The following is a 27,210-nucleotide window of genomic DNA, read 5'->3' on the forward strand; positions in this document are numbered from 1 at the left end:
CTGCTCTAGGATCATCAACAAGGTGTTAAAACTTTGAAGAAGGTTTTCCCCACCTTCTTTATAATTTTAGGTTTATTCTCACTGCATGAAACCTGATGTAAAACATTTTGAACAGAGGGTAGATAGCAATCAGACTTGTGTTAGAAATCTCAATTTGGGGAGCAGCTAGGTGGTGCAGTGGATAAAGCACTGGCCCTGGATTCAGGAGGACCTGAGTTCAAAGCCAGCCTCAGACACTTGACACTTACTAGCTGTGTAACCCTGGGCAAGTCATTTAACCCCCATTGCCCTGCAAAAAAAAAAAAATCTCAGTTTGACAGCTGTGTGGATGATGGGTTAGAAAGGAGAAAATCAGAAGTCAGGGAGCCCAATTATATAAAACTACTAAAGAACTACAGGTGAAAGTTGATGAGGACTTGAACTAGGGTGGTGGTCATGGGAGTGGAGGTCTATCATTGGATAACTCTGAGTACCCAGGAGATTGTAACAGTGTCTCTCACAAGTTCCTATCTGGTGTGTTCCTAATATTGATCGACCAGTTAATATCAATTAGTTTTTACAAAGAGGTATTTAGTGAGAAAGTAGAGTAATTGTTAACACTGTCAGGGGCAGCTAGGTGGCACAGTGGATAAAGCACAAGCCCTGAATTCAGGAGGACCTGAGTTCAAATCTGGCCTTAGACACTTGGCACTTACTAGCTGTGTGACCCTGGGCAAGTCACTTAACCCCCATTGCCCCACAAAAACAAACAAAAGAATAGTTAACACTGGCACACTTTCCCCTTGCATAAACAATCTCAAAGGAGAGTGGGCTCAAACTTGAAGCACAAGGTAGTGAAGCACAAATAAAGAACACACATGTCATTTGCTTCTGGCATAGCAATGATGAAGGAAGAATCACTCCCTTGCTCTAGTGGGCTAGCTCCTCTTGACATCTCCACTGCAGGTCTTCCCTCTGGCATCTATCCTATCTTTTTCATTTTTCCTCAGAGACCTCCATGCCTAATTTAGATGCTGCCACCGCCAATACCATTTTGGTAGACACCTTGACCACCATTCCATTATGACCACTGGTAGGATTTCTGATAAACCTCAGAACATCCTGAACTCACTGATAACCTGGGCACTCCTACCTCATTCACCTAAGAATAGGGGAGAACAAAACACAAGTACCATTGGCTAGGTGGGGAAAGGTGCCAGCTACTCCTTTGACAGCTGTGTGAATGATTCACCCAATTCACTCAAAAGAGATCCAGCTGAACCTTTTCTAAACACACTCAGATCCAGCTCACAAATCACAAGTCATCAGTCCATCTGTCTTTGAAGCCAGTTAGGTTTTTCCTTACACATAATACTAACTTTGAGTCATCCTGGCAGATGGAGGAAACCTGATTCCCCAAAGTTACACATGTTGAACTGGAGCCAAGCAAGAGTTCAAGCAAGAGTCTGGTATAAATATCATACTACAAGGATTGAGCATCACATTAGCCAGTTCCCCATTTACATTAGATTGAAATGTTATAAATGCATTAATTCTTTCATTTGTTATTTATTAAGCACCTACTGTGTGCGCAACACTGTTAGATGCTGAGGAAGATATGAAAGTATCTCCACTCCAGGAAGGGGGAATAAAATACATAATATCAATAAAAATCAATTAAGTACATACTTAAGTACCTAATGTGTGCCTCATATTATGCTAGGCACTAGGGATGCAAAGACAAAAATGAGGGGGCAGCTAGGTGACAAAATGGATAGAGCACCGGCCCTGGATTCAGGAGGACCTGAGTTCAAATCCGGCCTCAGACACTTGACACTTACTAGCTGTGTGACACTGGGCAAGTCACTTAACCCTCATTGCCCTGAATAAAAAAAATGATACAGCCCCTGCTCTGGAGAACTTAATGTTCTGGGGGTTGCAGGGATAGGTTCATAAATAGGTATATAAGATGTCCAAAAGTCTTAGTGAAATTTTAAGCTCTAATGTTTAAGACTGCACCAAGACTTTGGGAACCATCTGTATACAAGATCCCTATAAAGTAGAAACAAGATAACCTCGAGGAGAATGATACTAGCATCTTGAAGAACTGGGGAAAGCTTCCCACTGAAGGTGGCATTGGAGCTCAATTTTGAAGAAAACCAGGGATCCGAAAAAGCTGAGGAGAGCATTCCAGGCATGAAGGACAGCCAGTGAAAAGGAAAAAGAAAAAAAAAAGCCCGAAGTCAGGAGATGGAGTGATTTATGTGAGGAACAGCAAATAGGCCAGCAAAGCTGGATTGTACACGTGTATGGGGGGCAGTAATGTATAAGAAGCTGAAAGGAGCCAGGTTGTGACTGGCTTTGAATGGCAAACAGAAATGTACATTTGATTCTAGAGGTAATAGGGAGTCAGTGGAGGTTGGATCCGGGAGGAGGTTGACAAAGCCAATAAAGTACTAGATGGAATGTCATTGTCAAGGTGGAGATCTGGAGATCTGGAAAAGTTTCCTGGAGAAGGTTGTATTTGAGTTGTGCTTTAGAAGGGAGGAGGAGGAGGAGGGAAGAGGGAGGAGATTTAGAAATGGATCCTCCAGCCTGAAGGGTGAGAAAGAGTCCCATACGGCTCCATGCAATGCCTTCCTCCGACTGCTCAAAGCCCACGCCGATTCGTTCCATAGGCTCAGCTCCTGGGAGCTGAACGGAATTCACCGGGGTCACTGGGTCCCCTCATCTACGTCCTCCTGCTGGCCAGGAACCTTACGACGCCTGCTCATATGACACTCCCGAACTACATTATCCAGAATTCCCTAGACCGACCACTCGGCTCCTTGACTCCCAGCGATCTCAGCGATGTTGGGTGCCCCACCCGCAGGCTGGAGTAGAGAGAGCTCTACTAGGGAGGGACTGCTTTAACCTTGATCTTGCCCCTTGCGGAGAGCAAAGAATTGCTTCTTTGTTATGAGGGAGGACTCTCCCGGAGGTCAAGGAGGAAACACGGAGGGACGAGGCGGGGCGGGGCGGGGCGGGAGATGTGTTCTAGTAGGTGAGGAGAAAACCCAAGACCCAGTTAAAAACAAAAACAAAAACAAAAAAACGTGGATTTTTTTTTTAAAGAAAAACAATTGTCCTGAGGCAGCTAGGTGGCGCAGTGGATAAAGCACCGGCCCTGGATTCAGGAGGACATGAGTTCAAATCCTGCCTCAGACACTTGACACTGTGTGACCCTGAGCAAGTCACTTAACCTTCATTGCGTCGCCAAAAAAGAAAAATAATTGCTCCCGTTTATTCTGTGTTCTATGCTTACAAAGAGCTTTCTCCACATCTTTCCTGTTAGTTGGCCATACCAGGATCATTAGACCCAGGTAAGGAGAAACTGTATTAGGGGAATTCAGCTTCAGGAAGAGATTATATGAGTCGTCTATATAAGATTCTTATGAAGCGAGTCTCTACAACACATTTCATTGCTGGGGAACACTGGAAATCTTGCAGAGGAACCCGCTAAATGAGACCGGGCACTGGCAAAATCTGGGCACTGGTGCAAATTCTAAAAGTTCATAGAGATGGAGTCAGATGCCATCTAGTCCAACCTTTTATCGTTATTGTCATTATCACTATTAGTATAGATTGGGTCTCCCTAACTCCCCCAGGCTAGAGATGCACTAGCGAGGCTACTCAAGTGCTCAATCCCACTCCTAAACCTCACGGCAGTTTCTGCTCTGCTTCTGACCCACGACTGACGTTGGACTTAATGAGAACGCTTAATCGGTTTAGCCTACTCTAGCTAAGAACTGCCAAACTCAAACTCTGTCTGCTCACCCTCTCCAGTAACTGAGATGAGAGGTGTGTGTCACCACCCCTAACTCAACCCTTCAATTTCACAGATAAGGAAATTGAGACCCTTAGAATTTAAGTGACTTGCCCAGGATCACATTGGTAGCGTTTATGTCAGACATGCCATCCGAACCCATTGTCTCCAACATTAATGTTCTCTCTACCATGCCACACTATTTCCTTCCTATGCCTCAGTGAGAGATTCTTGGTCATCATTGAAAGGCAAAAAGTCAGAATATTTCAGTGTGTCTAGGGAGAGGCCTGCCGGGCATGCAGTGGAATAGCCTTTGACACTGGGTTTAGGGCTCCTGGGTTCCCCATGCACTGTGTCAGGTCCTGTACTAAACACTTCACAAATATCATCTCATTGATCTTCACAATAACCCTGGAAGGTAAATGCTATTATTATCCCCATTTTACAGTTGAGGAAATTGAGGCAGGTAGCATTTAAATGACAGGCGCTGGGTCATACAGCTAGTAATTATCTGAAGTTGGATTTGAACTCAGGTCTTCCTAACCAAAGAATATCTATATATTAATATATATTAATACATATTAAAATATATATATTTTATATATATTAACTTAACCTGAGACACTAGGGAACATAAAGAGCCAGGGCTCACAAGTGAGGCAAGGATGCAACCAAGTCACACTTGCCACACTTGTCTTGTTGATTTTTCCTCTATGACATGTCTCATATCTATCCCTTTCTCTTCACTCATAAAGCCACTACCCTAGTTACAAACCCTTATCAGTTCTTATCTGGACTATTTCAATAGCCTCCTTAATTGGTCTCCTTGTTTCCAGTCTCTCCCTACTCCAATCTATCTTCCAAACAACTACCATATTAATATTCCTAACACACAGGTCTGACCATGACATTCCTCTGCTTAAGAAGCTTCACTGCCTCTCTATTGCCTCTGGGATGAAATAGAAATGTGCTTACTTGGCATTTAAGACCTTTATAATCTGGCTCCAAAGCAGGTTAATTTCACCCAACTCTCCCTTACAAACTCTCGATTCTTGTTGAACCAGCCTTCTGGCTGTTCTCCCACACATGACATTCCACCTGCCACCTCGATCTTATTGCACAGATTGTCCTCACTCTTGAACCATCTCCCTCTTCTGTCTCCTCAGCTCTTGACTCTTGTAATCTCCAATTCCCTTCAAGGTTAGGCTCAAGTGCCCTCTCTTTCTATAAAAAGTATCTTCCTGGGGGGCGGCTAGGTGGCACAGTAGATAAAGCACTGGCCCTGGATTCAGGAAGAGGAGTTCAAATCTGGCCTCAGACACTTGACACTTACTAGCTGTGTGACCCTGGGCAAGTCACTTAACCCCCATTGCCCTGCAAAAAAAAAAAGTATCTTCCTGATTCTCCCAGTTGTTAATGAAAAAAATGTATGTATGTATATATGTATGTATGTATTTATGCATGTATGTGTGTGTATTATGTATGTGTATTTGTGTATGTTTTAAGCTCCCTGGGGTCAGCTAGGTAGTACATATATCCAGTACTGAAGCTGGAGTCAGGAAGACCTGAGTTCAAATCCTGCCTCAGATCCTTGCTACCCTTATCAAGTCTCAAACTCTCTTATCCTCAACTTCCTTCTCAACACAATGAGAATAATAGTGCCTACCTCACTGGATAGTCAGAAGGATAAAATGAGATACTTGTCCAGTGCTTGTAAACCTTAACACACTGTAGAAATGCTAATTCTGTCTTGGTCTGTCAGTGCCTGGTACGAGGAAGGTGCCTTGGCTGGGGTGATAATGAGTAGCTGCTCACGTTTCTCTAGTGCTTTCAAGGTTAACAAAGTTCTTCCTCCACAATCATCCTATGAAGTGGGTCTTACAAGCATCCCAGTTTGCAGATAACTTCTCAGGGCCTGTTTCCCAACACATACAGAAGCTGGAACATATCCAAGGCAGGTCTCCTGACTCAGGACACTAAGTCAAAGGGAGGCTCTCTCCTCTATGGGACAGCTGCCACCACTGGCTGAAGGCTTATCAGAACCTTTCTGTGGGTAGGGGCATAGAAGAGAGAAGCATGAACTCCAGGGGTTGACAAAGAGGCTTTGCAGCTTGGTTTCCCCTCCGGGCAGGGGTTGTCAAACCAGTCTGGGGTTGAGCAAGGACAGGGGCCCCAAGCAAGGACTATGAGTTCATGTGTCCCCCTCTGCACACAATAGTCAATTATTGTTTGCTGAAGTGCATTTATGGGGGGAGGGGATTCCTGCTTGGTGAAGGAGCCATACATCTGGTTCTTTCCCTTCCCCCTCCTTATCCAAGTGTCCTCTCCCTGGAGGGCCCCATCCTTGGATCTGCTCCTCCACACAGTTCCACTTTACATAGGGGCAGAATGATTATAGGTCTTCATAGAGTTTCTTTGAAACTGTTCAAAGTTCCAACAGCAGTAAGATCAAGGCTCACTTACACCCCTGCCCCCATTTCTCTCTGTGTGTCTGTCTGTCTGTCTCACTCTCACACACACACACACACACACACACACACACACACGAACACCTCCAGGTTTTCTCAGACCATTTTAATCAATCAATAAAGTTAAATATTCCATAAAAAATAGAAAACTTCACATTCACTTTAGAGCATGATGACTGTCAAACATACACATATCCTGCTCACCCTATCCCATTTTCTGCATATTCCCACCCAAATCTATTCCCCCCCCCCCGTCCCCATCCCTCCTTCTTCCTCTCCTTCTCTCATCCCTAGATTGCCAGTTCATTCCCCTTATCCCCTTCCTCCATATCACAGAGCTGGAAATTACCTTAGAGGTCAATGAATCCAATACCCCCATATTTTACAGATGAAGCAATTGAAGCACAAAGGAGGCTTGACTCCCCCAGAGGTGAGATTCAAATCAAGCTCCAAACCCTCTGCCTCCAAATCTCATCCTCAGATTTCTAGCACTTTCCTGTCTCCAGTCCTCTGCTTTCCTTGTGTGTCTCCATGTTCCCATAATCCCACCCTCACTCCCAGTTCCCCCTTCATTCATATTCGCCCACATCCCTACCCCATTCCCTTCCCCACCAGGGGTCAGCAGGTCACCACAGTCATACACACAGGAGGTTTAAAAAAAAAACATGAAACTAAGCGGACACAAAGGTTGCCCACCCCACCCCCAGAACAGCTGCCAGCCACTAGCTTCCCAAGCACAGTGGGCTGGGGAAATCAGCCCAGAGGTAACATAGTAGAGGCAGGGGGGCAGAGCCCGGAGTTATGCAGACATCTCCTTAAGCACACGAACACATACATCCACATATGCCAGGCAGACACACATAGCCAGGCTCTTCCATGCATTCTCAAACACATATGTATGGTCTAGGAAGCATACCAGGGACCAGACTCTCAGAGCCCCCATGTCTTAGCACATAGGGATACCCTCCACCAGGGAGGCAGATAGCACCCTGCCTAGAAATAAGCATCTCCCTCCCTCAGTATTTTACTCACACCTCTCAGGGACAGCTCCTTCTTCCTGGTGCCCGACCTCAGGGCCCTGATCTGGCACTTACGCAAAGCCTGGGCCACTGAGGTCACAGAAAGCTCCTATGTCCACCATCCCCTTCCTAGGAAAGACAAAAACCTACAGATTCCAGGATCAGGGATCAGGTCGAGGGACAGAGTGAATACATTCATACCCTCCCTTGATGGATGCTGTCAGATGCGCTCGAGACACCTGCAGACTTCTCAATATCAGTGGTCCCTGGGGATCATAGGATCAGACTCACTGAATATCAGAGCTGGAAGACACATTAAAAGCCAGCTGGCCTGCCCTCCACCACCATCATAAAGGAGGAAAGCCTAGAAGGGGGAAATGACTTGCCCTAGATCATCCAGGGAAGGCGTAGCTGAGTAGATACTCAAACCCAAGTCTTCCAGTGACATTCAGTGCTCCTTTCACTATTTCATGCTGAACTGACCCCAGCTGGCAGCTGTGACTAGGGATTATTCAGTCCCCAGTGGTCACTCGGGCCTGGTGGTTACTTGGGTCCCAAGTAACCTAATGACATAGCCCAGCAGTCACCCAAGCCAGGCCCCAACAGTCTCTTGATCCAAGTAGTCACTCAGTTAGCACATCTCTAGATGGATGTCTCATCACATGTGGCCAGTGGCGCTGTGGTCAGCAAAATGTGAGCTTGGTTTGGGCCTGTGTGGGAGTCCCGTAAGAAGGATGGAGGAAAGCCGTTGAGGCTACTGCCCCTTTTGGCCACAGCCAAGGCCAATGGGAGCCGCTCATCTTCTGGGGAAGGTGATGGGGAAGGGGGGTCATGGCTGCAGCTTGTGGTGCCGGACTGAGGGGCTCCCAAGTCCAACCCCACCTTGTTTCTCGCCAAGAGCTCTTGCTGGCGATGTCGCTGACGCTGTCGGCCAAGCAGGAGCAAGATCAGAGTAGAAGCCACTGCCCCCAGGATAAAGCCGGCCAGCCCAGAGCCCACGATTCGGCCACGGCCCTGGGGCTCCCCCCAAAACAAGTGGTAAGTAGCCACTACTTGAGTAGTGCCCCCCTCCTGGCATTCACAGGCATAGGTTCCCAGGGCGCCCTGTGTCACCAACACCTCCAGCCCATCCAGCCGAGGAATCACAGCATCCTCTATGAGACCCCCTGGCCGGTGCCACACACAGGTTGCCCAAGCTGATCGTGGGGAGCATGGCAAGACCACATGGGCAGCTGGGACCACAGGAACTTCGAGAATGAGAGGAAGTGCTGAAGAGAGACATTGGAAGAGATGAAGCCAATTAGGTGCCAAATCCATAACTACTCCCCAGAATTTCAACCCTATCATTGCCAATTATCTACAGGACCTATCTTCCCTGGATGTCATAGTAGATCAATGTATTCAAATTCAACATCTTCAGAACTTAACTCATCCTCCCTAACCTAGTCCCTCATTCTCAACTTCCTTTCTACACACCCATCTTTCTACACACCAGAGCTCAAACCCATATTTCTGAGTCTCCCCTCTCCCTCACCCCATTCCTTAACAAGATCATCGTTAAGTCCTCCTGATTTTACTTCCACAGTCTCACATCTGCCTCCTCTCCACTCATACTTGTATCACCTCTTACCTGGCCCATTATAACACCTTCCTAAGAGGTTTCCCTACCTCTACTCTCTCCTCCTTCTTTACACACACTTTCCAAGTAATTTTCCTGATGTACATTAATTATCTCTACCTTCAATATCTCTCCACTACCTACCAATAAAGTATAAACTTTGGATATTGACATTCAGAATCTCCACAATCTGGATCTGACCTTATACACAGCCTTCTCTCAAATTATTGCTCTCCCTGTAGTTTATCTTCCACACAAACTGGACTGCTCTCTATCCCCATTCTCATAGATATTGCCCCTGACTCCCTGCTTTTCTTTTTTGTTTGTTTTGTTTTTGTTTGTTTTTTTGGTGAGGCAATTGGGGTTAAGTGTCTGAGGCCGGATTTGAACTCAGAGCCGGTGCTCTGCACCACCTAGCTGCCCCTCTGCTTTTGTTCATGTTGTCCCTAAACCTTCATTAGACACTCCTAGCCCCCACAAAACTCCATTTGTTAATGTTTCCTTTTCATTTAAACCCAAACTCACCTGTCACCTCCTCCAGGAAACCTTCTCTGGCCCCTTCCTTCCATTTCCAGTGAGAGTTATGTCCCTTCCTCTAAATCTCATAGCTCTTTCCAGTCTCCCATATGTCAAAGTTATTTGGGCACTTGTCTTTCTCCCTATTATATTGTAAGAAACTTTAGATCTGAGTCTATTTTTGTATCCATAGCTTCAAAAATGTTTGTTGAATTGAACTTAGAGAATTGGGTCAGAGAAAGATCAGGACAGACAATAAGATCAAGAAAAGAAACAAGGGGAGGCAAGTGATGGGGTCTCTAAGAAGGGTTATCCCCATGGGTGGTACTGGACCCTTCAAATAGGTCCAAAACTAAGGCTTCTCCATCTTCCTCCCTTTCCTTCTGTCCTTCAGCCACACATACCTCCAGGCTCCTTGGGGCAAAGAGAGGATGCATTCCCCAACTCAATGTCTTGAAGCAGCCTAGAATCAAGATGAAGCTCAGTTAAAAAAAAATATGTAACCTCTCCCTTTGTTCCCGTAATCTCCTTCATCACTGCCACTACTCCATCAGCCCCCCAAACTCCCAAACACCTCCCAATGCTTCCCATGATCCTCTATCATTATTCCCTATCATTATCTCCTAACACTTCCCTGTCATATTATCATTAGCCCCCAACATTCTCCTATCATCCCCATCCCTCCACCATCATCCCTCAATTTTGTTCTATCATTACTCATCAGTACTCTATTATCCCACCCCATCATCATCCCCTCTCAAAACTCTATTACTCTCTTTATCACCTTGGCCATATTTTTCCCCCTATGGTGACCCTTACAATTTTCCCACTACCACCACTCATGTCACCCTTCTTGTTACCCTACAACCTTCTCCATCATCTCTCAATATCACTCTTCACCCATAATTACCATCTCTTATGTTCCTATCACTCCCCCAATAATCCTTGATAATTCCTCCATCAACCATTAATCTTCCCCTCATAATTAACCCCTCATTATTCAATCATTCCCTATTTTCCTTCCATACCCCCAAATCACCTTCTGTCTCCCCATGGCACCCCCAGTTTTCCCCACACTTAATATCTAAAATCACACACACACACACACACATTCCCCTTCCCCCTAAAACATTGCTTACTTTGTGAACTCCATGCATAAATCACTATTAGGTAGAAAGTAAACAGACCCAGACCTTGCCTAAGGAAAGCTTAAATCTGACATGGAAAATACACCTGTGGGGAGGGGTGACAGACACACAGACTAGAGGAACAGAGACAACAGACAGACAGACTAACCAATAGAGAAGAGATGTGAGACGGAGAGCTTGGCAGACAGACTGGGCAGAGAAAAGAGACATCACACTGGAAGGGCAGAGGTGACGGATAGAGACATGCTGACAGGATTAAAAAACTCAGAATTCAGGTCACGCTCACCCCTCGCCTGCCCCAGTATGGGTAACACAAGCCTTAAGCCGGGAGCTCCAAGCACAGGCTGGGTCTCGGGCTAGGATGCACTCTCTGCAGTTCGGCAGACGGCCACAGTCTGTGATGTTTACCTGTGTCACCTCAGAGCCAGAGCCAATCAGGAGCCAACCCTAAAGAAGCAGGAAAAATGGAAGATGGTCCATTTCCAATTAGTCATGAGCCAAAATGCCTCCTCCATCATGGTCACCAGGCAGCCTCCCCTGGGGTTCATGGGCAACACCCATTCCCCTAAAGTCCACTGAGCACTAGAGGCAACTCACATCATGCAGCTGGAGAGTTTCAACTGGTTGAGGCTCCAGGAATAAGGTCAGGTCCTCAAGGATGCTGAGCTGTGAGCCAATCCGTACTGCTCGGTGCAGGTGTCCATCCCCTGGGGAACAGGTTGGGGGGGAGGGGGCTAGAACACCACTGTGTGCGTTGTGTGTGTGTGTGTGTAATTGCCTCTGTGACACTCTGTGGTATCATGTAGGTGTAGCGTGTGTGTAACCATGTCACCATGTACCCTACTAGAATAGTCTGCCCTCTCCCTCATTGTATAAATGGCCATGCTTATCCTGTAGAAGTATTATTAGGCTGAGACTACTGCAATGACCTCCTTAATTGTTCTCTGTACTGATTCATCCTCCATGCATCTACCAGACTGATATTCATAAAACTCAGGTCTGACCACATTATTCATTCTACTGCTCAAGAAGGGCTGGGGGCTCCCTATTGCCTCTCTAGGCTCAAAGACAAATTCATCTGTTTGGTATTAGGCATGTGATGCATTACTGTATGGTAGAGTCAGACTGGCCTACTCGGTGTTCCTCACCCAAGATGTTCTACTCAGCTCTCAGCTCTTTGCTTTTGCCTAGGATGCTCATCTGCCATTCTGGAATACACTGCGCAGTCACCTCTGCCTCTTAAAGAGTGGCTGGCTTCCCTTAAGGCCCACATTAGGCCTTTCTTGACTCCCCCAGTTGTTGGCCCACCCCACTGAAATGATCTTTTATTGACTTTGCATTTATTCCGTTTCTACTTATGTGTGTATATGTTGTTTACCCGCATAGAATGTAAACTCCTTGAGGTCAGAGACTGTTGTTTTCGTCTTTACAGCTCCAGCACTGGGCATATGGAATGAGCTTAGGAAATGCTTGATTGATGGATTGACTGGAGGACATAGAACTATGGCCAATGGGGTAGAGGGTAGGGAGAGCGGCTGCAGAGGGGCAGATTTCAGCTCATCTTCCTAATGGCCAGAGCTATCTAAGAGTGATTCTTTCACGAATCAGTGAGTTGCCTGTTACCAGAGATATACAAACAGAAGATGAATGGCCTCTTCCCAGGGCTGTAATAAAGGGGATTCCTGCTCAAGTGAAGGATAGACTAGATGCTCTCCGAGGTCCCTTTCAAGCCTGAGATTCTAGCATTCCAGGATTCACCTGTCCCCAGGTAGAGTACATCATACTCTTCTCCCAACAAGCTTGTCACTCTGTGGGCTGCAACCCGGTGATAGACCGTGTTGGAGGTAACCAGCAAGGGATGGCCATCAGCAGGGGAAACGGGCTGGTCCATAAGAGGGTGGTCCCGTACAAAGGTGAGAACTCGGTCAGGCAGGGAAAGCGATGAGCCGAAACGCAGCAGCTTCATTTCATTGGTAATGCACTGGGGAATGGAGAGAGGAAGGGAAGAAGTAAGAGGAGGGGCTAGAAGGGTAAGCAAAGGCCTTGGGGGAACTCCATGGGGGACTGTCAGGGATATTCCCAGGGGCCAGTACCTGCTCTCAGGCCTAGGCAAGTTCCTGTCCTCCTCCCCCACCCCCTGCCTCCTTCTAAACTCACCATTCCAGGCCTGGGCTGGGGGACATCACTGTCCATCACAGGCATTCCCCTATTGCAATCATGCTTGAACTCCCTGAAAGGGCCACTCATGGATGCCCGGATGTCACGGGGATGGAAAGCACAGACAGCAGAAATGGAAACGCCATCCCTGGGGAACAAGAGGTGAAGAAAACCAGAGGTCAGCGTGCTGAATGGGGATGACCTATCCCTGAGGAAAAGGAGTCAGGGTGGGAGAGATGGATGGGATATGGAGGGACACTGGGGACCCTGGAGAGAAAAACATCTGAAATGAAGCACTAGAGACAGGAATGCTCTAAATTATCTTTCCATTTAAAAATGTACTTAGGTCTAGAAAAGTTCTTAGAGATCACTTCGTTTAAAGTCCTTATTTTTAAATTTTTTTTAAAAACAAAGTCCTTATTTTATAGAAGAGGAAACTGAGGCCAAGAAGAGTTAAGCAACCTGCTCAAGGTCACATGCAGCAAATAGCAGAATTAGAACTCAAACCCAGGTCCTTCATTTCCATATCGAGAATTCTTTCCACTGTACCCTGCTGCTTCCCCCTCAGTACCTCCCTCCTCACCACTGGGAGGAGAAGACCCCATAGAAGAGGGGGACCCCTGTGCCAGGCTTCAGTCGTAGAGTGGTCACATCCTGCAGGATGCTAGAAGTTCGGCCATGTGTGGGTCCTGGACATAGCAACTCAGCTTTCAGAAATGTTGTCCACCTCCGTTGGAGGGTCTTCAGACCCCCAAGGTCTCCCTGGGGGCACAGAGATCATTATTTGGAATCAGTAATATTGGGGGTTTATACCCCCAGATTCCTTCATCTCAAGATGAAGACAAAGATACTGAGAGATAGGGACAGGTAAATGGAGTGACAAATAGATGTTGAGCCACAAAAATGTGAAGACACAATGGGTCTCCATACATGGGGAGGTTAGCTGTTCAACATCCTTACCCAGACTTCCCACTTTCAGGACTGGGGCAGCCAAAATGGAGAAAGGTGGCATGATAAAGTCATGAGGAGGCAATAATGACAGGGACCAGGGCAAGGGCACCAGGGTAAAAATGGAGCAGAAAGGACAATTCTCACACATGGACTCTCTACTCCCAAGATAGACAGAGACATGGCAAGGTGAGAGGAAGAGATAGAGAGTTGGTAGAAATGCTAAAGAAGGGGGATAGAGCAGAGGAGATGGGACAGAAGCCTTACCGCACAGACACGAGCCACACGTGGGACCTTTATTGGCTGGTAAATGTCAGAGTCTCGAGCCGTCTCCGTGAAGAAGAAATAAATTTCAGTATCTCCATCCTCCTCTCCCCAGTCCGTTGGACTCAGAGACACTGCTGCCACAAACTTTGGAGCTAGAGAAATAAGAGACTTAACATACTATGTCAGGACACAGTAGACCCCTTCAAGACTTCTGGTTCCCCTCAGTTTCCCTTCCTAGGGCTCTTCCTCTTCTCCAAACCCAAAGATCCTCCCCTCTTCTTCCATCATAAAGGTTCCCTGGATGCCCCTGTGCTGTCTCCCTACCATTTAGCCAGGCTGGTGTGATCTCTGTCCGGATCCGCTCCTCAGCTGGGCCTATGGCCCGAGAGATAATTGGCTCTGTCCCCAGAAAATTATTCATGCTGGCAGCATATAGGACACCCCCTAAAGAAAGACAAATGGGGAGGTTGGAAGTAAAGATGCTCTGGGGAAATAGTTTGGGGATAGAGATATTGTATGGAGAGTGATTAGGTACAGAGACTCTCTGACAAGGGCAGTAGGGAGCAGACATTTCTTCAGAAGAATGGTGGGGGGAGACAAATAAATTCTTGGAGCACTCTGCCCCCCACTTACCAGTCATTACAGCAGCCGACCGCTGGGTTGGCTCAAAAGGGCATTTCCCTCGGCCACTTTCTAGCCTTTCAACCTGATGGAAACTGGATACATCCTATGGCCCAGAGAGCAGTGACAAGATCACATTGGAATCAGTGTGTGGGTCAATACAGGACATCAGCACAGGGGTTAGAGAAAGCAGGTCAATGTCCAGTCAAGGCATCAGTCACAGAGCAGGTCAATGTTAGGTTATGAGGAGAGGTCATAAGGAAAGGTTAGTCTGGGGGGCTCAAAGGCAAGGGAGTCAGTATAAAGGTCAGTTTGGGATGGCAGAGCATCCATCAATGAAGGCAAAGGTCACAAGGAAAGGGAGGTCAGTGCAGAAGGAATTAATATAGAGGTCACCAAGGAAAGTCAGTGGAGACATCAAATGGGATCATAGGGAGGGCTTAGGTGATGGAAGACACCATTTCCCCACATCCTCATACCACCCCTGTATCCCTGTGTCCCTAATTTCCTCAGTTCTTCCCATCTCTGAGGGTTTCTGCTATCCCTGCCTGGTTCACAGTGCCCAGTAGGAGGTCCTACCCAGATAACTTTCCTTTATATAAGAGAAGGGGCCATAGAGATGCAGACATGAAGTTTGAGGCATTCTTCTGAACCCCCCTCATGAATCTGCATTCAGTCCTCAGACCCCTAAAGCTTTTCCATTAGCCCCTACAAGAGCCTTCTTCTTCTCCATGGGTTTCCTGCACAGAGGGAACAGGGAAGAGACCCAAGATGGATAGATGAGGAAGAGGAGAGCAAGAAAACCAGGACTATCAACACCATGGTAAACAAAAGGTCATCTGGGGGATGGGGGATTGGGGGAGTCTCTCAAGAACCAAGAAAGAGAAGCAGAGGTTGGACTGAGCTGAGGACAAGCCAAGACCAAGTTACTGAGAGTCTAAGGCATTCCATGGACTCCCTTTGAAAATAATCTTCCTAATGAATAGTTCTGGCCATACACAAAAATCTTCTGTGATTCCCAATTGCATATATGATGAAATATAAACTCTTTGGCCTGGCATTCAAGGCTTGTCATAATCTGACTCGTTTACCTTCCCAGAAATATCACACTTCTCTTTCCTCAGCCAAACTGAACTCCATGCTGTTCCCCAATATCATCTTGCCTTCTCCTACCTCTGAGTATTAGCACTGTCTGTCCCCCATGCCTAAAATGTACTCCCTCATCTCCTCTTGTTTGAATGCATCTCTTCAAGGGCTAGCTCAGGCACTACCTCTTCCATGAAGCTTTCCCTGACCACCTGACACTCCGCCCAAACTGAAATCAGTCTCTTCTTGCTTACATCTCACTGGGACATTTTGTGTGAAACTCTCCTTCGCACACTCCTCAGTCTCATCTGTGGCATACTTATCTGCGTATATGTTAGATTCCCCTCATTAGATTGTCAACCTCTTGAGGTTAGTGACTTTTCCCCCCAATTTCTGGATCCTTAATACATAATGGGCCCTTAATAAATGCCTATATAATTGAATTAAAATTTCTTTTAACACTTGGTCACTCGTGGCTTGTTATTTTGACCCTATCTGTCAAGTCCTCAAGAGCTCTGAGGCAAGGTGGTACAGTGGAGAGGGCACTGGACTTGGAGTCTGGATAGTCCTGGATTCAAATCCCACCTCATACACTTACTATCTGTGTGACCCTGGGCAAGTTTCATTGTTGCTTCCTGGCTCAGTTTCTTCATCTGTAAAATAAGGGGGTTGACCTCTGGGCACTGAGGATCTATGATCCTACAATTCCTTCAGGGACAGTGGGCTTACTTTGGGAGAGAAAGAAGGATAGGAACAAGAAGTTGTGACACCCAGCTTCTATTGCACAGTGAGAGAGAGGAAGATGATAGAATCCTTTGGGGAGAAGGGTCAAGCATCCATGTCTTCACTTTTGCACCCATGACTATCACCTTAGTTCCAATGTCCTGTCCTTGGTCCAGTCCCTTCCTTATACCTATCTTACACTGGCATTATTGTAATAGTCTCCTAACAAGCCTTCCTAACATGTCAGGCTCTTTCCCCTCCAATTCTGAAAACAACCTAGGTTCCTATCCTGCCATTGACACTTACTAGCTGTTTGACCCCCAAACAAGTTATTTATCTCTCTAAGGCTCAATTTTCTCTTTTGTAAAATTGTGGTTCTTAGTATACCTTTAATGTTATAGAGATGCATTATTATTGTTAAGTCATAGTTTCAATCATGGTAATTCCCTGCTCAAAAACCTTCAGCTGGGGCAGCTAGGTGGCGCAGTGGATAGAGTACCAGCCCTGGATTCAGGAGGACCTGAGTTCAAATCTGGCTTCAGCCACTTGACACTTAATAGCTGTGTGACCCTGGGCAAGTCACTTAACCTTCATTGCCCCTCAAAAAAACAAAAACCAAGACCTTCAGTAGTTCACTAGTATCCCCTATAAAACCTAAAATGCTTTAGCCTGGTATTTGAGGCCCTCGCTAATCCAGTCTCAGCTTACTTTCTTTCCAGGCTTAGCTCCCACTAGTCTCCAGTACAAAGTCCATATATGCTCAGTTATTTGGGGCTTCTTAGAGTTCTCCAAACACATTCTCCACTTTTACATATCCAAACTTCTACCTGGAATATACTGACACCATGCAGAGCAGCCTTACAGGGCAGCCACGCCAACCCTTACTGGTAACAAGTACCTCCCTCTCTACAAGATCTCTAATATGGTGTCACATAGAAGACAGATGCAAATATCCAGTAGATGGGAACTCACTGTCTCATCAAGCAACTTGTTCCATGTGGTAGCAACTCTGTTAGGATTTTTCCCCGATACTAAACTGAAATTTGTTTCCTTGTAATTCCTATCTACTTTTGCTCCTGGTTCTACCTTCTGTGGTCAAGCAAAACAAACCTTACCCATCATCCACAGCATACCCTTTCAGATATTTAAAACAGGAATCACATTTTCCTTCCTCCAAGTCTTCCCTCCTCCAGGCTAAGCCATCCTAGTACCTTCAACAAGCTTCTACTCTCTTTTCTGTTTTATCATCTGTCCTGGGGGGTACCCCAGCTTGTCAGGATGCTAAAAAATGGTATCCAGAACTGGCCACAATATTCTAAATAGTCTAACTTTCCTATGCCTTGGTCAGGCCCTATTATTATCTCTCGGTGCTGACTCACATTAAGCTTAGAGGCTATTAAAAACCCAAGATCTTGTTCATATGAACTTCAATCTAGCCACACTTCTTCCACCTTGTCCTTATATGGTGGTGGTAGTAGTAGTTTTAATCCCATATGTAAAACTTTACAAGCCTCGGATCATTCTAATATTTGAGCTTCCACGCTATTCTACCAGGGCTAGGAAGTTCTTTTCCTGGACTTCTTTGGTTATATACCCCTTCATCCATCTTTTATATATGTCCTTTTCATAGCTGGGCTCATCCAAGAGCTACCTATGCAGTCATATTCATCTCTTTAGATGCCATCTCACCTCATGAACATTTGTTATTATATCATCAAAATTTCAGTTTTATGAACTTCCCATGCCTTTTGAGTGGACTTCACTTTCAGTCTCTGGCTATGGGATCACAAAACCCTCCATGAAAATAGAGGTAGGTATCGGCCAATAAAAGGAACAGGTTGACCAGTCCACAGGGAAGGATGGTCAACAGGAGTGACCTGAGGGTTTTCCCAAACCTAGAAATAAACCTAGGAGAGTATGCACTGACAAGTGACCCCTCAACTCACGGTGGCAGCAGTGGGGTGCCAGATCACTTAGACATGCTAGTAGCCCATGCCTGAGACTCAAAACAATGTACATCATAGAGATGCCAATAGAGAAAGAAAAGTGGGAATACCAGGTGATGGGAGTGGCTGTACAAGTGTGCTGCTGAAAAGAACAGTGCCAACCCAGAACACTTACTAAAACGGGAGCTGTTTGTGAGACAAGGAAATTTGGTGTCTTCAAAGATACAAGCCTTTAGCAGGGATGGGAAGGAGAAGAACCTTGTGGCCAGAGGAAGGTTCTTTCCTCCCATAAGCCCCATGGTTAGTGCTTTACAAGTGTTAACAACATTTTACTATAAGGAGACTGAAGCTCAGAAAAGAATCATGACTTGCATACGATAGCACGGCCAGCATCAGAACTAGGATTCAGACTCAAGTCTCCTGACTTTGGTATAACCAGGAGTTAAGACCAATTAAAATGGGCATAGGTGGAAGATGATACAGTCCCTAAAGGAATTGTATTTGTGTGTGTGTGTGTGTGTGTGTGTGTGCATCCACACATTTACATTCATTAACATAACCATTCTTTTTTTCTATCACAAAGATATTAAGTCAAATAACTAGGAAGCGGAGTCGAAGGAACACTATACTTAGGGTCCAAGGACTGAGGTTCAATTTTAGCCTCTGCTCCTCTGTATTATCCTGGACAACTCCCTTCTCTCTGTGCTGCATTTTCCCCTGCTGAAAAAGGACAGAACTCTAAGTTCCCTTTTAGCTCTAAATCATGTGATCTGAACTAGCTAGAGTTCAGAACCTCCAGACTTTGAGGGAAGACAACCAGCAGCCAGCCAAGAAGGACCTAAGAAACCCTACCAGTTTTGCAGAACAGAGAAGGTATAACTCTGAATACATCAGGGAGTGGCCAGATGGCAGAAATCAATCTGAGAGAGACAGGAAGCAATGAGGTTGAGAATGGATGCATAGGTAATGGGAACAGGAAGCCACAGCATTTTCAATCTGAGTGGTCCTTTCAGACAACCCTCCCCATCCAGACTCCAAAAGGGGTAGGCATCACTGATGTAGAGGAAAAAGAGTGGACCCTGGAAGGATAGACAAGCCAGGATGCTGCTAATAAGGGCTGAGGATCTCCCAAGAACTGGAGGAGTGGCCCACCCCAAAACATCCTAGGGCATCCAATCATCTTTGCTGAACTACTACACATTCAGAGACCCTTTACTCAAGAGAGCTTTTCTTTCTCCCTTGTACCGTTGTCACACAGGATGGCCAATCTCCTTTCAAGGGATGACATTGGTTCTGCCTGAACCCAGAAAACAGAATAAGAACAAAATAGGAGGTAGAAGATACAATCTAGATGTAGGCTCAATTCAAGGGAAATCTTCCTAAAAAGAAATTTGTCCAAAGGTGGAATGGGATGTTAGAGATAGGAAATGCTCAGGTACAAGTCTTACTAGATAATTGCCTTCCAGTACTGAGAGGCTATGATTCTGATTTCTTTGTCTTCTTTTACCTGAGTACTGGGAGGCTGGGATAATGGAAAGAATGCTCCTCCTTGGAGTAAGGAAACCCAGGTTCAAGTTTAGGTTTAGACACATATGAGTTTAGAGAAATACCATATATATATATATATATATATATATATATATATATATATATATATATATATATATATATATATATATATATACACACACACACACACACATATATATATACACATATATATACATACACACACATGCATATATACATATATACACACATGCATACATATATACACATACACATATATACACATGCATATATACACACGCATATATACACATACACACATATATACCTATATACACATACATATACATATATACATGTACATATATACACATACATACATATACATATATATAAGTTTAGACATAAGATATATACTTGATTGTCTAACTATGGGCAAGTCAAGCTCTTTGACTGAACTGTAGATTGACTCCATTGAGCCACAGAAAGAAGATATGAGCAGGGGTCAGGGGGCATGTCATGGACATGGACCATGGGAGTAAAATGAAGATGGGAGCAAGATTTGGTAAATGGAGATGAGAAAAGGATACAGGCCTAAATGGATGGGATTATGAGGACTAAGTCACTGGCCTTCAAAGGCCTGACCTATTGTCTACCCAGTCACCCTAACCTCCAGTACTATCCCATACCTATGTTGTCCCTGTGTCTCCTCCCACATTTCTCCCAAGTACAAGTCATGAGGACTCCATATTCTAGTTACGCCATACCCCCTTTCCCATGCATCCCTCCCTTCCAGATATTCCCTCGATATCCAGTCACTCACAATGATCCCACACTGTGGATCGAAGGCAAAGGTACCGCACGTGAGAAGGTGAGAGGCATTGGCCATGACAAGGATTCGAATGTAGTTATGACAGTCGGCCTGAGGATCAAATGTGTCAAACAAAGACAGGGGATCAGAGATGTCAGCATGAACTGGAAGCCCCAGGGACAGAGATTTCAAATAGAGTCAGTAATGGTGACTAGGTGTCAGAGAGGATGAGTGATGGAAAGGGGCACCCAGGCCATCAGTGTTAGATGGGGTTGGTCAGTGACTGAGTCTGGTGGGGCTAGGTCCATTGTGGAAGAGTAGAATATGGTAGTCAAGCCAAGGTTTAGGGTTGTGGGTGACAGTTACACTTACCTCCTTCTTGCCCTTCTTTCGGCAACTCTGTCTGTGGGCCTCAGGCACTGGCCAGTCAATCTGAGAAAGATTTATTAGTGACCACCCACTTCCCTAGGTTCCCTAATATCTCTCTACATGACTTTTAGGGCTCAGGACCAGAATGGGGGAGATGGCCAAAAGGTCTTGGAGTTTGGGCTCCTCAGAGCTCCAGAAGGGGGGCGGCTGCTATGGTACCCCTGGCTTCCTGGTAGCCATGATCTAACAATGTCCAGAGTCTCTGAGAGCTCCCTCCAAGTTAGCATGCATGTTCTCAACACCCTCCCAAGGGAAATCTATAACCCTCATTTCCCACACACCAACTTCCCCTGCCCTTCCAGTTTGCCAAGGCTTCCTTTTCACCCAGTCGTCTTTATCTAACGCCTATTGATCAGCTTGAATCTCCTAGTTACACTGAGCCCTCCCTCCTCTGTGACCACTGTGACTAGCAGGAAGCCCCACCACTCAAATCTAAACCTGAGGACTTTTACATGCCTTGAGGGATAGGTTTTCTTTCATGCCCACCTCTCACCTTTTGGGCTCTCCCCTCTGTGAGAGGCAGGGGAAGAGCAAAAATGGCATCCCGGGCACCGACATAAAGGGTGTTGGAAACAGGATCCACAAGAAGGATAGAGTAATTTTGGGTCGGAGGGGCAGAGAACCGGGTGAGGAAAGGGTCCGCCTCTAGGGAGGAAAGAGAAATTAGGAGGTAGAGGAACCATCTTCACTCATCGGGCAAGGCCAGCCACATCCTGCCTGATGGCCCAACATCTGGAAGAGGTCTTAATTTCCATTTACTATTACAATTACTTCTACTCTTAAGGTGTTTTTGCACCTTCACTCTTTTCTCTACCTCCAATCCATCCTTTTCTTTGCCTAAATAACCTTTATTATACATAGATCTGGCAATGTTATGCCTCTACTCAAAAATCCTCCATGGCTTCCTATTTCCTACCAAGTATAGCTCAAACTCCTCTGCCTAGAAATCAAGGACCAGCACATTCTATTGATACCTTACCTCTTCAGCCTAATCCCACAGTACTCTATTCCCCATGGATTGTATCCTCTAGCTAAACTGAACTCTGTCCCTGAAACATACTTTGCACTTCCTCTCTCACACTGTTCCTTAAGATTGGAATTCCCCCTATCCTTCACCCTTGAAATAATATCTGTAAAGCACTTAGCCCAGGGCCTGGCATGGAGTAGGCACTTAATCAATGTTTGTTCCTTTCTCTTCTTCTTCCCCTTTGAATTCCTACCCAGTCTTTAAAGCCCAACTCAAACAGTACCTCTGCCACAAAGCCTTCTCTGATCTCCCCCACTGGCAATGACTTTTCCCTTCAGAACTTATATAGCACTTTGATTTTGCTTCTCTGATGTACTTGTCATGAAATGTTGTATACTATATGTCTCTTATCCTCCTATGACATTGTAAAACTCCAGAAGATGAGGTTTATAACCAAACACAATAGCCTGAAAACTGTAGGTACTTAATAAATATTTATTGAATTAACATATGTGTTGAATGAATGTTAACTGCCTGTGGAATCTTTAGGTATAGTTGAATATGTATGCTATCCCCAGGTGTTGATAGCAGAGCAGCAAAGAATTCAGCACACAATTCAGCCAATTATTCTTTTTCTATCCAACTATAGCTCTTTATTACATAAAGCATAAATGCCCATTCATCTCTAATTTCTCCTTCTAAACAGTGTGGCACACCATAGGAAACAAGGTTTAAAGAAATGCACTGAGATATATGTTAAATGCTTTCTCTCATTAAACCATCCAGTATTATTAATTGCTATTCAATCTAACTCCAAAGTAAAAAAGAGAAGCTGAAGAGTTACTAGTCACTATCCCCTGAGGACAATCTTGTTCCCTGGGACCACACATAGCACTCTGTTTTTGCAGCTCTTCAATATCCCAATCAGGTAACATTGGGTTTTATAGATATGTTCATTTATTATTTCCCACACCAGGGCTTCTTAAACTTTTTCCACTCATGACCCCTTTTCACCTGAGAAATGTTTACTCGACCCTGGGTATGTATATGGATATATAAAGTAGATGTACACAATAACCTTTTACTGTTGCCAAATTTTTCAAGACCCTCGCATTCAGTTACTCGACCCCATATCAAGTCAAAACCCACAGTTTAAGAAGCTAAGGCCCTAGACTATAAGTCCCATGAAGGAAGGGACCCTGTTTTACCTCAACTAGGATCTCCCCTAGTGCTGAGCACAAGTAGTCTGCACACCATAGGAAATTAAATGTTTATCGAATAGATATGACAAGAGAACCCTGTAACTTTCTCCCACTGATTCTTGGGGATTGTTTCCCTCCCCCACACCAGGGACTTGTGCTTTGCTCATGCTTTGGCCCATGCCAGACACTGACACCTTAACACACTATCCCAAACTCACTGATCTTCCCCTGCTTACTTGAGTTATGCTCCCGCCTGTGGCTTCTAGCTTCATCTGGACCTCTAGGCACTGACAAAGGCTTGTCTCCCCAGGATCCATATCTTTGTTTTTCCTTCTGGTTTAGCCTAAAACCGCAGCCGTCCCCTCTGAATTCACAGCACCTGCATACCCCGCCTACACAAAGTGATGCCATGATTCGAGGCCCTTGCTTACACACCACTGTCTCCATTCCATCATAGCTCCCAGCCCTGCTCAGCCCTGTCCTACTACCACCTTTGACCCAGTGCTAACACTCAAAAGCAAAGGTTGCACATAGGTTCTGTGTGCACACGTCCATAAATCTGCAATTGCCTTCCCCCTTCCCCCTCCCCCTCCCCCTCTCAAAACAGAGAAAAGATTTCCTCTAGAAACTAGCTTCCCTTACCCCAATACCCCTTTCCCCATCAATCTTTGGAACTCAGAATGGCTGGAAAACTTATTTTGCTTAGGATTATGTAAGAGGGTTCATTAATAAGCCCAGCACCTCCCAGGACTTTCAAACATCTGAAAAGAGGTCTTGCTTTTTTCTCTAAACACTTTAAAACACTGCTGCATAATGGGTGGGATCAGAGAATGGGAGGTTTGCAGGGCATGAATGGGGTTTAGATAGGGATCCTGGAGACTTGGAGGAAATAAATAAATAGGGGAGAGCTCAGCATGCCCAGGGACAAGGATGTCATGGAAATAACGCAGGGAAAGGCAAAGCCGAAGCACAGAAATGAGTGGGAGGGGGAAGATTCTGGGCTCAGAAGAGGGAGGGGTGGGGTCTCCTACACAGGGATTGGAGATATGGGGAGTGCAGCTATGATGGCTATGTGGTCGGGGGGAACACACTGATGGAAGAATTCTAGATTCATGAGAGGTGGGCGTTGGGGGAGGGAGTTCTGAGCAGCTCAGGGATGGGGGAGACACAGGGATGGGGGAACGCTGGGCAGCATAGGGATGGGGGGGGTGGCGCACAGGCTATTCTCTGCTCAAGAGAGAATAGGGACCGGGAAGCTACCTGCTCAGGGAGGGGGAGAAAGGGTGTGAACATAGGGATGGGGGAGTTCCCTGATTAAGAGAAAAGGGTTGAGAACATAGAAAACCTGGGAGTTCCCTGATCCTGAAGAAAAATATGGTTTGAGAACATAGAGACGGGGGAGTTCCCAGCTCAATAGAAAAAGGTTGTGAGAATAGGGACGGAGACACTCCCAGCTCAGGAAAAATAATGGTTGAGAACATAAGGACCCGGGAGTTCCCTGTTTAGGAAAAAAGGGTTGCAAGCACAGAGAGGGGGAAAGGGTTGAAATCAGGGGGAGTTCCCCGATCCATAGCAAAGGGAGGCAGAGGCAGGGAGGGCTCAGGAGAAATGGGGAGGCGCGGGATTGAGGGGGATCGGGCAATTGGGGGGATCGCTGACCTCGGAGGGACTGGGCTGGGCTGGGGAGAGATGGGCGGCGGCGCAGCTCCTGCTCTTACCCGAGGCTGTCAGCGAGATCCTGGGCACGGAGTACGGCACGCGTCCGAGCCGGGATCCACTCCAGGCTCTAGCTGAGGCGCAGCTCATCAGCAGGACTAACACCTGGACCCGCAGCGCAGGGCAGGGCGCGGCCCAGTCGGAGGCGGGAGCAGGGACAGAGGCAGGAGCAGGAGGCTGCTCGCGGCCCGGGCGGGGCCGGGCGGGGGACACCCGCATCCTGATCGGCAGTCCGCCAGAGGTGGGTTCTCCCGCGGCGGCAGCAGCGGGCCCGGTAGCGCCGCCTCTCGGCCTGAACCTCCGGCTCCGCCCTGAGTCAGGTCCGACTGGGCCCGGTTCGGCCGTCCTCGGCCCCGCCCGCGCCCCTGATCGTGGCCGTGGCTGTGGTCGCCAGAAGGAGCTCGGCCCACAGGCGGCGCTTGGGGGAGATACCCCGTAGGAGGAGAAGCTGGATCCTGAACCCCAGCCTTGGCCCCGCCCCCGCAGGTGGCGCAGTGGACACGCCCCTGGAAGACGGCCAATAGAGAGCCGTCTTCCCTGCTCCAGCCAATTGGGACTGGGCGGGGGAAGGCGGGGCTCCCCGTGGGCGGGGGCTGAGGCCAGGTAGAAGCTGGGCACAGTCCAGGTGGAGGCCAGGATGGACTAGCTCCAGGGATGCTCTTGGAGGGAACCTGGGCTTACCTACCGGTCTAGGCAGGAGAGCTATAGACTGCGGAGATAACAGAGCCCCGGCCTGGGCTCTGTTTGTGAAAACAAAGACAATCCCTGGGCTATTCGAGAAAGAAAATCTGCTGGGATTCTGACTGCGGGGCTGCACCCAGGCTAGGAGAGAGATGGGGAGGGGATGAGTTTCCACTCTGATCACTGACAGGGGGCGCGGCGGGAGGGAGGGAAGGAGCCAGAGAGGCGGGTTCCTGAAGTCAGGCTTGTGGAGTCCCATAGACTTGATGGTATAGCATTAGAGGAAGATGAGAGTTAAAATAAGCTATAGAGTTATAGACATGGCTATAGAGATACAGTGTGTGTATGTGTGTGTGTGCGTGTACATGTTACCCCTCATGGATCTTCTGGAGGGTAGGGACTACTTCATTTGTGTCTTGTTATATCCATCTCATACAGTGTGCCCAGCATAGAGCAGGTGCTTAATAAATGTTTGTTGATTGACTGCAATCTACTTACTTCTGTGCTCTGAGCAGCTTTCTAAGTTGCAGAGGTGCCAACTTGCATTGATAGAGGGAGCTTCTTGATTCTGGAGTTCCATATACTTATGAAATTATAGGTCCGATTTCTATCCCCATCCTACGCTTTTTAAAATAAAACATGTGGGGGCAGGTAGGTGGCACAGTGGATAGAGAACCCGCCCTGGAGTCAGGAGGACCTGAATTCAAATCCGGCCTCAAGCAGTTGATATTTACTAGTTGTGTGACCTTGGGCAAGTCACTTAACCCCAATTGCTTCACTTAAAAAAAACAGCATTGAAAACAAGACATGTGTTTCTTAATTTTGTTCTTTATTTTCACTCTGAGAGGAAGCTTGGAAGCAGATTGTAGGGTTCAGAAGTCAGGAATACTGACTCCAGACTATCTTTCCTCCAAGTGGAACCAGGGGAAACAGGTACTACCAGAACTCCTTAAAGCTGTTACTGGAACAGCTAGGTGGTGCAGTGGGTAAAGCACCAGCCCTAGATTCAGGAGGACCTGTGTTCGAATTTGCCCTCAGATGCTTGACACTTACTAGCTGTGTGACCCTGGGCAAGTCACTTAACCCTCATTGACCTGCCCAAAAAACAAAACAAACAAAAAAAGCTATTGCCTTCCCTCTGTTGTTACCTCCAATTTCTTGTGTGTGATTTGTTTGTATGTAGTTGTGTTTTGGTTTTGCCTTTCTTTGCATCTCCATTGGTTAGTATATGGAACTTAATAGGTGCTTAAGAAATGCTTGTTGACTGCCTGACAAAGGGAGCATAGTATGGCAGAAATTAAAAACTGGAAGGAAGCCTAGAGGACTCCTATTCTACCAACACCTAAATAGCAGTCTCCCCTACAATCGCACCAACAAGTGTTCATTTAGCCTCTGGTTGTAGATCTCCACTGAGGAAGACCCCATGATCTCCTGAGGCAGCCCATTCCAGTTTTAACAATGCTTAATCTACCTCTCTACAACTTCTACCCTTGGCTCCTAGTTCAGTCCTCTGGGGCCAAGGAGAACAAGTATAATACCTCTTCCACAATCCAATCCTTTCTGTATTAGAAACAACTAACACATCTCTTCTAAG

At 46.4% G+C, this 27,210-nt stretch overlaps 1 protein-coding gene across 1 annotated transcript; it reads right to left on the minus strand.

Moving 5' to 3' along the window:
* Positions 1 to 6,489: 6,489 nt before the first annotated feature.
* On the minus strand, positions 6,490 to 25,396 carry SEMA4F (ssemaphorin 4F). Its single transcript, XM_043972927.1, has 14 exons — positions 24,938 to 25,396; positions 21,544 to 21,695; positions 20,994 to 21,053; positions 20,634 to 20,732; positions 14,559 to 14,652; positions 14,250 to 14,369; positions 13,926 to 14,077; positions 13,294 to 13,472; positions 12,711 to 12,858; positions 12,312 to 12,534; positions 11,151 to 11,260; positions 10,840 to 11,000; positions 9,810 to 9,868; positions 6,490 to 8,539 (listed from the first exon to the last, which is right to left on the minus strand). The coding sequence occupies exons 1-14, from the start codon at positions 25,152 to 25,154 to the stop codon at positions 7,914 to 7,916; spliced, it is 2,400 nt and encodes a 799-aa protein (XP_043828862.1). The 5' UTR covers positions 25,155 to 25,396; the 3' UTR covers positions 6,490 to 7,913.
* Positions 25,397 to 27,210: the final 1,814 nt, after the last annotated feature.

This window comes from Dromiciops gliroides, chromosome 6 (assembly GCF_019393635.1).
Source record: "Dromiciops gliroides isolate mDroGli1 chromosome 6, mDroGli1.pri, whole genome shotgun sequence".
Classification (NCBI taxonomy): domain Eukaryota; kingdom Metazoa; phylum Chordata; class Mammalia; order Microbiotheria; family Microbiotheriidae; genus Dromiciops; species Dromiciops gliroides.

What these genes read in the sequence shown, in the direction of transcription:
- SEMA4F (XM_043972927.1), bottom strand. Translation starts at nt 25,154, where the DNA reads ATGCGGGTGTCCCCCGCCCGGCCCCGCCCGGGCCGCGAGCAGCCTCCT. An exon ending in GAAAGAAGGGCAAGAAGGAG is followed by an intron (nt 20,733 to 20,993) that starts GTAAGTGTAACT and finishes TTTGATCCTCAG; the next exon opens with GCCGACTGTCATAACTACAT. An exon ending in CACACCAGCCTGGCTAAATG is followed by an intron (nt 14,078 to 14,249) that starts GTAGGGAGACAG and finishes TTATTTCTCTAG; the next exon opens with CTCCAAAGTTTGTGGCAGCA.